This window comes from Etheostoma cragini, chromosome 20 (genome assembly GCF_013103735.1).
Source record: "Etheostoma cragini isolate CJK2018 chromosome 20, CSU_Ecrag_1.0, whole genome shotgun sequence".
In the NCBI taxonomy this organism is placed as follows: domain Eukaryota; kingdom Metazoa; phylum Chordata; class Actinopteri; order Perciformes; family Percidae; genus Etheostoma; species Etheostoma cragini.
Window position 1 is genome coordinate 20,020,371 of NC_048426.1, and position 12,235 is coordinate 20,032,605.

Consider the following 12,235-nt stretch of genomic DNA (forward strand, 5'->3'; position numbering starts at 1 on the left):
GTTCTCTGGTTGAAACACTATGCTTTTGCATGAGTCCTAATATGTTGCTCAACAGTTGCTAACGTGACAGTAAAAATGTGCTGAGAGCGAAGCCTGAGCTTCCCAGTCTAACTGGTCACACCAAACTGAACAATGGGAGGTAAAACAAGCCTGGACTTTCCCTCAGGCCTCCAGAACATCACGTTCAACTTGATGTTTGTTTTTAAAGGGATAGGTCACAGCCTCGCTAAGTCTCGTGGCCTTGTCGAGAAATCGGAGTCCTTCCTTTTTTATCTGCAGAGGATTTGAATGAGTGATTTGATACTGGGTTATTAAAGTCACAGCGACAGAATAAGTGGGAGCATGATCCTTGTCTCCGTATAAAATCACTAGAGGCATACTTTACTATGTTAATGATTAAGAACAGTTAGTATAAACACAGTTGACCATGTTAGGTGAAACTCCACTGCAGACCTGTTGGTTTGTTCTTGTACTCATTGTATTATTTTGATGGTATAATAAACAAACTGAAATCACGTTGCAATCACACCAAAAGTTTTGGAGGAAACTCCTGTGCACGCTGCAGCCCCCCACATGCAGATCTTTCCACACGCTCGAGCACTGAGGGGCTGCTGAACAACATTACAAGTGATTCAGCATGAACATACATAAGTGCAGTTTGGGGACTTTCCATGCAATTATCCCTCCCTTACAGGAACTCTTAAGTGTGACAAATCATGTGCAACCAAACATACACTACTGTGCTTTAAGTTATCCTGATTTCCTAGGCTTCAGTGTTCCCCTTTTTGTAGAATTAACATTGCATCTCTTGAAGCAATCGTGTGGCTGTAAGGCTGACCTTTCTTCTTATACATTTAGCCAGAATGACAGAAGTGCATACTTTTTGATGAAATACTATATAGTTTGCCGAATAACTGAGAAAATGTTTTCAAAGTAACCACTGATTTGAGGGATAGATTGAAAAATAAATGCATGTGTTGAGGAATTGTGCCATTACAAATATGCACTTATGTAAAAACTGAAATACTGCAGAAATGATTATTTTAAGTCTGCAAAATGACTTTGCTCTCTTGGTGACAAACTGAGGAGTGTATTTATATGTGTCTGAATAGAAATCCCCTCCTGGAGCCAGCGATCTGTATGCTGAGTGACAGTTTTCTGGAAATCCCCCACCTAGTTTATAGCTCCGCCCCGCTGTAGCCACACAGAGGGCATTTACAGACTGCTGCACAGCTTCGAAAGGAGAGAACCAAACGCACATCATCCCGAATAACAAACCACCATGGACCTTCACCGGACCAGTATATTAAACCAAATGGATTACAGTCGGGATTCTAAAGAAGGGAAGCCAGCTCCCTCGACAGAGGAGCGGCTCGACAGCGGTTTGGACTCGCTGAAAGAGGAGGAGTACCAGGCTGTGGCGGACGAGATCCGTCGGCTCCAGGTGGAATGTGAGCCTCCGCAGCACAAACAACATCTCGCTGTAACCGGAGAACTGCACGAATGGCAAACACAGATCACAGAAGACGGAGACACGTAAGTCAGACCAGGAATAACGTTATGTTAAGCATTGGGATATTTGTGAGTTTTCAGAAGGTATAGCTAGGCTTGCAGTATTGCCTGAGTAGGCCTAGCTCAAGTCTTGGAGGTAATTTGATCTCTTTCCTGTGGGAATGTCTGCCTCTATCTTGTTATTACAATGCCCAGGCCCAGGCCTAATTTAGTCCGGGTTGAAGCTTACTTTAGGATTACGGTTTATAAAAGTACGCTGAAGAAGTGTTAACAATACACAAGACTAGTGTCCGGTTTGATAATGGGACTAGCTGCGGACAGACAAGCTGGTGTTGGACATAAACAAAAGGCTATTATCAGGAGGGAATACACTATGGCCGCGGGTCAGGCTGGGAAAGTCCCGGGCGCGCCGCCAAGGAGTCTAACCGACGCGCGCTCCCGTGAAGGGAGAAGAAGGAAAAACAAGTAAAGTAGGCTACTTTAAATTGCATAAAAGTCTGTGGAGGTTGAGGGCGAAATTGTTGCTATTATAACATTAAGAGTGACCCTAAAGGTTATTTTTTATTAGAACACAATTTACCAGCTGAGAAATATAGTTCAAACTAACAGTATTTTTACTGTTATCATGGCACTTGCATAATAAATTGTTATTGCTTTTAAATTGAACAACGTGACTTCATCATGGATGTATAAAAACACCAGACTTCATAATCAGTTCAAACCGGACCGGAACGGTCTCTTATGTAGTCAATAACATTTTCCAGAGGGTTCCTGATGGCATTTGTAGAAAATTTCCCCCAATATATAAAGTGTAAAACGGGCTGCTGTGTAAAAGAAAAATATCAAATTGATTTGAGTGTAACGTTAGATAAAAAAAAAATACCAATATATTATACAAATCAAGACTCTTTTAAATGTTGTATGCCCCATTGGATGTAACAGTAGGCAGAGACGTGGAAACTGGTGGACGGCTGTATTGAAGAATCCAGAGATTTACTTTAAGAAATACACTTCTCAGATGGCAGTTTTTTTTTTAAAGAACCATTATTGTGTGTCTCGTTCATAGGACATCAGTATAAGTCAAACACGGGGTGCTCATTTTTCGAGGCTGATTTTTGAAATCTCTGCAATGTTCTAATAAAAATAAAACACTTGTACATAGGCTTGATTTTGCACAAAGTAAAACTGTAGTCTTTTCTATGTTTTTCTTGCCTTTTAACTAACCATTCTGCATTGTTAACCTTAGGTTTGTGCATGTTTTTACTGTTTAAAAGTAAGTGTTCGATGTAGATGACAAATGCAGTCAGAGGAATTTGTTGTTACAAAATGTCATGTGACAGTGTGTCACTGGTTACAATATAGATTTGGTTGTGTATTGTAACATGGATTCTACCTTTCTTCTGTCTTTATAGGCTGCTCCACCTGGCCATCATCCACGAGGCCAAGGACTATATCAGAAAAATGATCGACATGTCCAAGGACACAGACTTCCTTAACACACAAAATGACCAAAGACAGGTACAGAAGAGGATAACATTTTTTTATATATATATATATATAGATAGATAGATAGATGGATGGATGGATGGATGGATGGATGGATGGATAGATAGATAGATAGATCTTTACCCAGTCACATCTTTCTCATCTCTTTGTGCCTCCACCTCTTTCTGAGAACTTGCTCTATCTAAACAACTTATTCAGCAGGCTGTAGAAATAATAAATATTAATGCATTATGTCATCATATAACATCTCTAAACTTATTTCCATCCTAGACTCCTCTCCACCTAGCAGTAATAACGAACCAGGCAGACGTGTGTCAGCGCCTCCTGGTATCCGGCTGCGACCCCACGCTTGTGGATGACAGCGGGGACACGCCTCTTCACATCGCCTGTCGCCACGGTAACCTGCTGTGCTTCAGCGTCCTGACACAGAACTGTCAGCCAGAGCATCTACACACAGTGATGGCTGCCTGCAACTATCATGGTAAGATTGTAGCAAGAGAACAACGTGCCTTTCTGAACTGATGAGGTTTTGACTTTTGCCACTTTGAACATTCTGAGCTTTTACTTTTTATGACATTTCTGATAAAGGCTTCAGTTGTGTTAGGGAACAAAATTTTAGGCAGGGGTAAGCTAAATTACTTTTCAACATTATTAGAACAGTATGTCCTTGAGCAGTGGTAATAATCAGTGTATGGAAGCAGATGAGACACTGGACAGCCTGCTGCTGGTCTAACTGCTATTTAAACAGATAAATGGTGGGCACAATAAGTCATTTCGGCTGCCCTGAGCACCATGGTTAGGTGAAAGGAACAATTTAAGCAAGGGGAATGCCATAGCCAGTCATGCCATCACACCCTGAAGACAACCCATCTATTATATGGCCCATAATGTTAGATGCTAAGCCTCCAAATAGATTTAGACTTGTGCATGGAGTGTTTTTAAGACTAAATTATGGCTGGTTTGCTGGTTTTGTTTAGGCAACCAAGTTTTTGAATATATAATAAAATCCTGAACAGAGTTTGGAATATAAAATGAAAAGTCTGCTTTCATTTCCTAAATGGCATTGACATGGCAGAATAAAATATATCCACATTAAAGTAAATACTTTACTTACCGATAATAGTATTTGTCCAGACAAATACTAATTTTCTCTTGCTAAATAATTTTTTGTTAACTTGAAATCCATCTGTGGATCCTGGACTTTTCCAAGATTATTGCAGCAATACAATGACGTATGCTGGTCTGGTGTCAGTTCTTAAGCTCTTCCACTGTTGTTGTTTTTTGCAGGTCAGAACTGCCTCCACCTCGCCTCAGTTCAGGGTTTCCTGTCACTGGTGGAGAACATGGTGACTTTAGGAGCTGACATTAATGCAAAGGTAAACACATACAACATATCTATATATGAGAAATGAATAAACAATTTGTATACTTACAGAGTAAAGAATTGGATAGTAGGATTACATCTTAGTATTTAGTATATAATTAACAATTCATTTTGAGAACCGGCACCCACCTGGCTACCTGGTGCTAATAAGATCTTGTGTTCTCTCTCTCTGTGTCCTACAGGAACAGCGTAACGGTCGCAGTGCACTGCACCTGGCCGTGGACCAGCAGAATTTGTCACTGGTCCAACTGCTGCTGAAGAAAGGAGCAGACCCCAACCTCCTGACCTCTGGAGGCCACACTCCCTTCCACCTCACATACGGTCGCAACGATGACAACATCCGGAAAGAACTGTACTCACTGACCAATCCTGACCTGAGGGAGCTGCCTGACAGCGAATCAGACAACAGCGAGGAAGAAGAGGGCGAGGACTCTGATGATGATGATGATGAGGTGTGTGAGAAAGATGCAGAGCTTTCCCCTCTAATATTAAAATGAGCTTTCTGGCCAATGTATAACCCTTATTCTGTCCTCTGTATGTTTGCAGGTCGGTTATGACGACATTAAGTGGAATGGACATTAGCAGGAAACGAGGGAGAAAGAGAGGAGGCTGTGATGATGATGACGACGATGGTAAAGGACAAGAGAAATGGCTCGGCATGTCTGCTACTTCCTGCAATGACGTCACACAAGCTGACTAGTGCGGGTGACATAGCGTGAGTGCTGGCGAAACAGACTGGACAGGCAGCTGCAAAAGATAACCAGAGATGTGATGTTCGAATCGCTCCAGGCTGCGGGAGAGCAAACATGCTGAGACGTGAACACATGATCATTAAGATGGGATGAGTTTGCTGTATGATGACAGGATTGCTTGTATTCTGTGGACACTGCAAATATTTTGTCACACATTCATCCGCACAGATGTACCTGCAACAGCTCTGCTGTATGATATTGTAAATGCTGTGTATACAAAGATGTATTTTTTATGGAAGCTGTGAATGTGTACAGTTGAGCAGGTTGTATATGTCAGAAAGCAAACAGTCCAGCATACTTCATTTAAATTAAAGACACTCATATTTAAAAACCTTTTTTGTGAGTAAATTTGTGGGGACTGGGATGAAGGGGAAACAGATTGCAGTTGAAAATGTTTTCACACATAATAGACAATATATTGATATTGTGATATGAGACTAGATATCGTCTTGGAGATCGTAATACGGTATAAGTGTTGTCTGTTCCCAGTTTTAAAGGCTGCATTACGGTAAAGTGATGTCCTTTCCTTAATTTACCAGACGGTTGTAACTGTTCTATTTGCCTTAGTTATTATATCCACATTACTGATTATCATTTATCAAAAATCTCATTGTGTAAATATTTTGTGAAAGCACCAAGAGTCAAGCCTACAATATCGTTGCGATACTGATGTTGAGGAATTTGACAAAAAATAGATTTGATTTTCTCCATATCGCCCAGCCCTAATACATAATCATTTTCGTAACATAAAAGAAAGATCACGTAACTAACCCTAATTCCACATATAATCTACAGCGCTAGACAATTTTTCAAGGCTGCAAATATGCAAGAAATGACCTAAACCACGTGTCCTGCTGTCATCAGTACGTGTCTGCTTGTCTGAATGCCATCATCAGAGCATGACAGATAAGTTTCAGTTTGGTTGCTTTTCATTCTCATATAATGCCAGTCATGCAGGAAAGGGCTGACTCAACAAGTTATTTCCACTGAATGAGGAACTGGTAGACAATTAATCTGACAGTTCCTCCTGCTGTGTGTGTGAGATAAGAGGCATATGGGAACTGTGTGTGAAATGACGCCGATTGCTCTGGAATCTAAATCGGGAAGTTTTTGGGAGGGTAGGGCTAGGAAGGAAGAGACAGGAAATTCCCAGGAACAAAACACTCAGCGGTTTCCGACATTGTTGCTTCTCAAGAAAGCGAACCTCCGCTGGACAAGATGCTTTAGTAAAGTTCAGAGAAGGAAGCTTACTTAAATACAATTTCAAACCACACTGTTTAATGCACTTATGCAATTCTGATTGTAATGAAGATCAGGTTCATGTCAACCAGCTCGGTATGGACTGTACAATAAAATAATACATTTTAAGACCTTTTTAATTTGTACCTAAATACTTGCACCACATCTCATTTCCCTAATTAAAAAGAAATCCTTGTTTTGCTGTAGACTGCTCATGATTGAGTATTTGGAGTAAAAGCATATTTAAAGAGCTGTATACATGCAATGTTCAGGGGTTTGCAACAGTGGCACATCAAAGGTCCATTTTGCATCCAAATATGATACCAGCAGTGCTACTATTACTAACTGTAGTGAAATTTCCTGCCTTGCTTCAAGGACATTCTGACTTCCGACCAAATTTGTATTGTTGTATGTAACTAACTTAATTAATATAGCCCCTTTCAAGTGCCTCAATCTAATCAATAATGTAAATACAAATTCATATTGACATTACATTTAAAATACATGACAGGAGTGGAGATATAGTTCAATTGGCAATGCTAAATCTGAAAACATTGCACCTGGACAGACAGGCACCGTATTTCAAAATTTTGCATGCTGGTCTGGTGATTCATGTAATCGGCTGCTTCACCTTTACATAAAAGCAAAGGTGGCAATACGCATGTGCAAAGATAAAAAAAACATGGAACAAGTATTGAAGTGTTCATTAAAAACATTGTGTTTAATAGAAGGGCAGTAATATACAACAATGGCAGCATAAGGGTGGAGGATAAAATTAAATAATTGGTGACTTCCTCTTGATGTTGACCTGAGCAGATCTAGAAACGCAGGACGGTTGTGACAATGATCATGGAGAATTCCCACAGCTGTCCCCTGGGTTATCAAAGCACACCAGAGCATAAACATCATCCTGGAACTACAGCTGGACTTTAAAGCAGATTTATAAAACGAGAGACACACGTTGTCGCGGCCCTGAGTAAAGATTGTAAGCACTGTTGAAATACAGTGAATAAAATAGCTACTGGACCACCAAGTCCATAATAAGAGGTATTGTGGTGTAGTTGTAGTGAAACCCCATCTTCCAATCTGCTCATGTCACACTGATCAACTGAAGTCATTTGGGCTGAGCTCCATCCAGAGAAAGGAGCATATCAGACCCATAGGTGATATGGTGGACTAATTTAAATGGGCAGCATCTTTCCAGGCTCTTTGATATTTGGCAGCTGCCTACAGTGAGAAAAATGCAATAGGGGACGATAGGTGGATAATATTGTGCTCAGTCAGGTCTTGGCTATGACCAGAGAGGATGGAGGAGGGGTAAGTGCCAGTGCAGATGGGTAACACATTCTACCCACCTGGTAATTAGGACCATATTGTTCTTTACTGTTTATCTTTTTGTTTGTCTCAACCTCAGTGTATAGCACCACTTCTTCTAAACAAGACAATACCGACTCCTCCTTTATTGTCTTACTAGATGAGACCTTTGTGTGGAGGGGGTGGGGTGCCTGGTATTGATGTTCATCCTTTTCAGAGTCAGCAGCAAAATAGATGCAAACTATCCTCACTCTCTCTCAGACAAAGCTACCAGGTGGACATCGATCTCCGACTCTGACAGAATCCTGGAACACAAACACACAAGTTAACTGTCATCATTTCTGTTATGCCAGATTTTGTAGGCTTTACACATGGACATGCTGAGAACATTCAACCCTGTACGCCCTTTCTTTGATCCTTTCCCTGGGTTTAGTTTTAGGGAATTTCCATTACAACACTAGTTGTTAACATGTTTTAGCAATTTAACTGTTTTCAATGTCAGCACAAAGACGCAAGATTCTAAATGCAGAAGCAGTGGTATCTGTTCAGAGCGGTGTGTTTAAGATCAGCAAAGATTATTTTTCATTTTGTAAAATGTATCCAAAACGTTTGGCTAAATCCCTTTGCCTTTTTCAGCAATGCTCAGGTTCACGTTAATTCTGAAAAACCTGTTTACAGCAACAGCAGCAGCAGCTGAGCAGATAAAACAAGTCCTTTACCTGTGGCCAGGATCATAATCCTTACTCATGGCTGTCAATATATTCACCCTTTGTGTCAGGAAAATACTCACTTGAATTTAGATTCTTTTGTGGTGATAACTCCCACCTCCAACTCGGATGGCTTGAAGTCGATGGACAGAACGGTTGACAGACATGAGATAGCCGTCTGTTTTGAGAAAAAAAGGAGTTACCAGGAGGGAGAGGAGAGGGAAACAAATAAAACATTGCATCTGAGATATAGATGCCTTTGGAAACAGGAACTCGCAGTAGGGCTGCTTGATTAAAAGAAAAAAGCTAAATCATGATTATTTTGGTCATTATTGAAGTCACTAATAATTTACATGATTACTTTGAGTCATGGAAAGATGCTGCTTATATTAAACTTAAAAAAACTGTATAAAAAAGTTAAACAAATCAACTGTGAAAACTGTCAAATTTCCCTTAATGCCTTTCCTGTTTTTTTTTATTTGGAATACAAGACAAAATCAGAGTTTATTTGCAAAATGTAGTGTGCAAAATAATCCTTATTCTCAATTATTCAGTTTTTGGGATCATTAGGAGCCAAAATCTTAATCAGAATTAAAATTTCAATTTTGATTAATTGCACTGCCCTAACTCACAGTGTAAAAAATCTTGAAACATGGTACATACTGTATTTATAAGAGCTGCTTGTACTTGTTAATAAAATCACTAAGTAATAAATGAGTAGGTGACCAGTGAGCAGTATTTCTGTGTGTGTGTGTGTGCGTGCGTACTACCTCTATGGTCTGCTCATAGGTCCAATCCAGTTTCTTCTTGACTTTCTTCTCTAGGAAGCTTGTGGCCTCAGTCTGTTTGACTCCAGCTGCTGTAGCTTTAAAGCCACAGTAGTAGCCGGCTGGGTCACACTTATAGAGCTGCGGCCCCAACTCTTCATCCAGTCCGACCACTATCATACCTAGAGGAAGGACCCAAGGCAGAGGAAAATGAAGACAGGACAGTAGAAACAAAGAGAAACATTTAAACATCTGGTTTAGGCATTGCAAAATACATAACAATTTTCATTGTCAGATAAAAATTACACATAAACAGTTTTAAATGCCGTGTGCAAGAACATGACAGCTACATCGAAATCAGTTTTCAAAGAAATAGTTTGTAAATTGGTGGTGCAGATTTTTTGTGTTGATATTCAAAATCTATCTGTCCTGAAAACCCTCTAAAAGGCTGCTTATACAATCCTTTAGTCTCAAAAAAACAACTTTAATTGTACATCTTAATACAACAGAATGTAATGCTAACATTAAAGTGTTCACCAGCTCTCTGGTTGTAGAGGAACATATAATATTTTAAAAGTGGATTAAACAATTTTGAATGTTAAACAGGCAGGTTTTGGTTGAAACTAGAGCTGCACAACACATCTTTTTTTTTAAATCTTCATCGCGATATTAATTGGCGCAATAAACACATTGTGACAGACACTGAGATTTTTTGTCTTAGTTGAAAGAAGTAGAACACTACACTTTATAATGTCCTTTTTTTTAGTAGTGTCTATTTTATTCAATTCAATGTTCAAATTATTCAATAATTATTTTTTTAATTATTTTCTTTTAGTTTGATTTAAATTTAACAAGCAATTTGTTGTATTTCAGCAGAACGGAATACACTTTAACAATTTATATCGCTATTGTGATATTCAATAACGTTATCGGATTTTACATATTTTCCTTCTACCATCCAGCCCTAGCTATACCCTATATAACAAACAAGAATTAAGGACATGTTTCTGGTGCACACAAACACATGTGCTCTACTTACAGCAGCCCAGCGGCCTCATCTCAGCATTCTGTGTGTAGACTTGGGAGATGTCTGCCATTCGTTTGCACAGCATATCCACAGGGATCTCATAGCCGTACTTATACATCCAGTTAGCTGCTTCATACCGTGCCCTCTGCACCTGAGACTTGCTATCAGCTGGATGAAGGAAGAGGCAGAAAAAGCATTTCACACAACTTAATTTAAGTTCGGACCAATAAATGAATGAACATGACACAAACAAGTTGCTTCAATGTTTTACCGTGAAAGAATGATATATTTATTGATGTAAATTGACCCATGAGATAACAGAGTAGAAGAGATTGATGAATCCCCACTCTCAAAATCATTGTCACACACAATGCAGTCTATGACCCAATCATATCACTTTAAATTACTGGTTAAAGTTTTCCATTTTGCTAGCTACAATGCATTTGCAACTTTATAATACTTGTTAGGTGGTTTTTCTGACTAGTGTTGTGTAATGTTCTGCTGTAACTAGAGTTGGCACCTGACTAGAATTACACAGTATTTTTCTCCAGCTTTAAAATTGTATTAACTGATGCATGTCTTTCTCTAAATAAGAACATTAGTAACATGGCAATAAGGCAATAGTCAGTGGGAATCTGTTATCGTTGACAGAAACTTAATCATTAAATGGCTTATTTTTTTATATTCACCATCAGGTGGACAAGACGTTGCTTACCAGTCATGCCGGTCATAACACAGCCAATGTTTTCTGTAATTCTGTACAGATGTGTGACTGTCACCGAATCCAACAGCTTGTCCTGAGAAGAAAAAAACACTAGACAGAGAAATATACACCACATTCCACAACTAATGCAATAATAAGGACAGCTGTGGAATCTGACCACATGCCTTTATCCACATGCATTGATAATGTGTCCGTGTATACTGACTGGGACTTTCTTCTGCGTGACGACCACAACACAGTCCTTCCCTCTGACCGCTACGGAGGTCAGTCCCCCCTGGTTGATGGCTTTAAAGGCATACTCTGAGGACAGATAGAAGGGGGAAAAGAACAGGCTGCTCATGAGCTTCAAGAATGCACTTTAAACTTTGCATTGTGTTGTTTTAAATAAGGAACCAACCTAGCTATTTCTACATTTAATTGAACATACACACACTCTCATAAGTATAACACAATGTATACCTTTGTAATCTATGGATAATGGTATTTTAGTTCCACACTCTTCTGCAGTTAACATGTGTTAAAGCTTAGTTATGCCGGGTTTAAGAGATTGACGAATGTAAATTGGGAGAATAGGGGTAAGTAGTGTGCTAAGGTTACTTAATTGGTTGCTAGATTAACTAAATAGGAAATTCCTTTCAAATCTAACAAAAATATTTACCCAAACATTAGCTTATTGCAGCACTGCACAGTTCAATTAAGCTAACGTTAGCACAACTGCAACAAAACGGTTTAATTACTACATCAATATAACAATATTTCATTATAGATACTCATATACACATGCATGTACTTTGACCCCACCACGAGGTACTGCAAGATTTCCTTTCTAAATAACACTGGACTGTAAATGGGCTTGCTAGATAGAAAGTGCTAGCTATTGTTAGCCTGTTAGCCACTAATGATGACAGAGCAGGTTGAGTTTTGTTCATTTCTTTCACTAACGTACTTACCGACTTGGTAGAGTCTTCCCTCTGGAGAGAAAATAGTGATATGGCGATCAAATCCTGCACTTGACCCCCGAGACATGACGGCTTAAAATAACTGATATAACGCAAAAATGGTAGCTAGCTATAGACTGAATTTGAAACTAAACTAAGAGGCAACAGATCCAAAACATGGCTAACATCTACACCGGATGTGATCTGTTCGCTGATCCGGGTCAACTTCGCAGCTTTGTAGTTTCCACCACAGCCAGTTAAAGAGGGTTTACACTTATTTATGTCATCAGTGATCGCTCCATGTTGCAATAAGATGCCACGGATGCTTGATTATTACTTAAAATCTAATCAAAGTGCAAATTGCT

At 39.4% G+C, this 12,235-nt stretch overlaps 2 protein-coding genes across 5 annotated transcripts; one reads left to right on the plus strand and one right to left on the minus strand.

The window, feature by feature from the left end:
* Positions 1-1,191: 1,191 nt before the first annotated feature.
* On the plus strand, positions 1,192-5,305 carry nfkbiab (nuclear factor of kappa light polypeptide gene enhancer in B-cells inhibitor, alpha b). 4 transcript variants are annotated; one of them, XM_034858018.1, is made up of 6 exons: positions 1,192-1,536; positions 2,925-3,030; positions 3,289-3,499; positions 4,306-4,394; positions 4,585-4,854; positions 4,949-5,305. In XM_034858018.1, the coding sequence occupies exons 1-6, from the start codon at positions 1,283-1,285 to the stop codon at positions 4,982-4,984; spliced, it is 966 nt and encodes a 321-aa protein (XP_034713909.1). In that variant the 5' UTR covers positions 1,192-1,282; the 3' UTR covers positions 4,985-5,305. The 4 variants fall into 4 exon arrangements, with proteins under 4 accessions (XP_034713909.1, XP_034713910.1, XP_034713911.1 ...); XM_034858019.1 differs by having other exon boundaries at positions 4,585-4,847; positions 4,945-5,305; XM_034858020.1 differs by having other exon boundaries at positions 4,585-4,844; positions 4,945-5,305.
* Positions 5,306-7,094: 1,789 nt separating this feature from the next.
* psma6a (proteasome 20S subunit alpha 6a) lies at positions 7,095-12,119 on the minus strand. Its single transcript, XM_034858022.1, has 7 exons — positions 11,883-12,119; positions 11,138-11,232; positions 10,924-11,005; positions 10,221-10,376; positions 9,185-9,363; positions 8,498-8,592; positions 7,095-8,012 (listed from the first exon to the last, which is right to left on the minus strand). The coding sequence occupies exons 1-7, from the start codon at positions 11,956-11,958 to the stop codon at positions 7,955-7,957; spliced, it is 741 nt and encodes a 246-aa protein (XP_034713913.1). The 5' UTR covers positions 11,959-12,119; the 3' UTR covers positions 7,095-7,954.
* Between the last annotated feature and the right edge of the window lie 116 nt (positions 12,120-12,235).

What these genes read in the sequence shown, in the direction of transcription:
- psma6a (XM_034858022.1), bottom strand. Translation starts at nt 11,958, where the DNA reads ATGTCTCGGGGGTCAAGTGCAGGATTTGATCGCCATATCACTATTTTC. An exon ending in TCACGCAGAAGAAAGTCCCA is followed by an intron (nt 11,006 to 11,137) that starts GTCAGTATACAC and finishes TTTTCTTCTCAG; the next exon opens with GACAAGCTGTTGGATTCGGT. An exon ending in ACAAAAGAATCTAAATTCAA is followed by an intron (nt 8,013 to 8,497) that starts GTGAGTATTTTC and finishes TTTGTGTTCCAG; the next exon opens with GATTCTGTCAGAGTCGGAGA.
- nfkbiab (XM_034858018.1), top strand. Translation starts at nt 1,283, where the DNA reads ATGGACCTTCACCGGACCAGTATATTAAACCAAATGGATTACAGTCGG. An exon ending in ATCACAGAAGACGGAGACAC is followed by an intron (nt 1,537 to 2,924) that starts GTAAGTCAGACC and finishes CTGTCTTTATAG; the next exon opens with GCTGCTCCACCTGGCCATCA. An exon ending in CACAAAATGACCAAAGACAG is followed by an intron (nt 3,031 to 3,288) that starts GTACAGAAGAGG and finishes TTTCCATCCTAG; the next exon opens with ACTCCTCTCCACCTAGCAGT.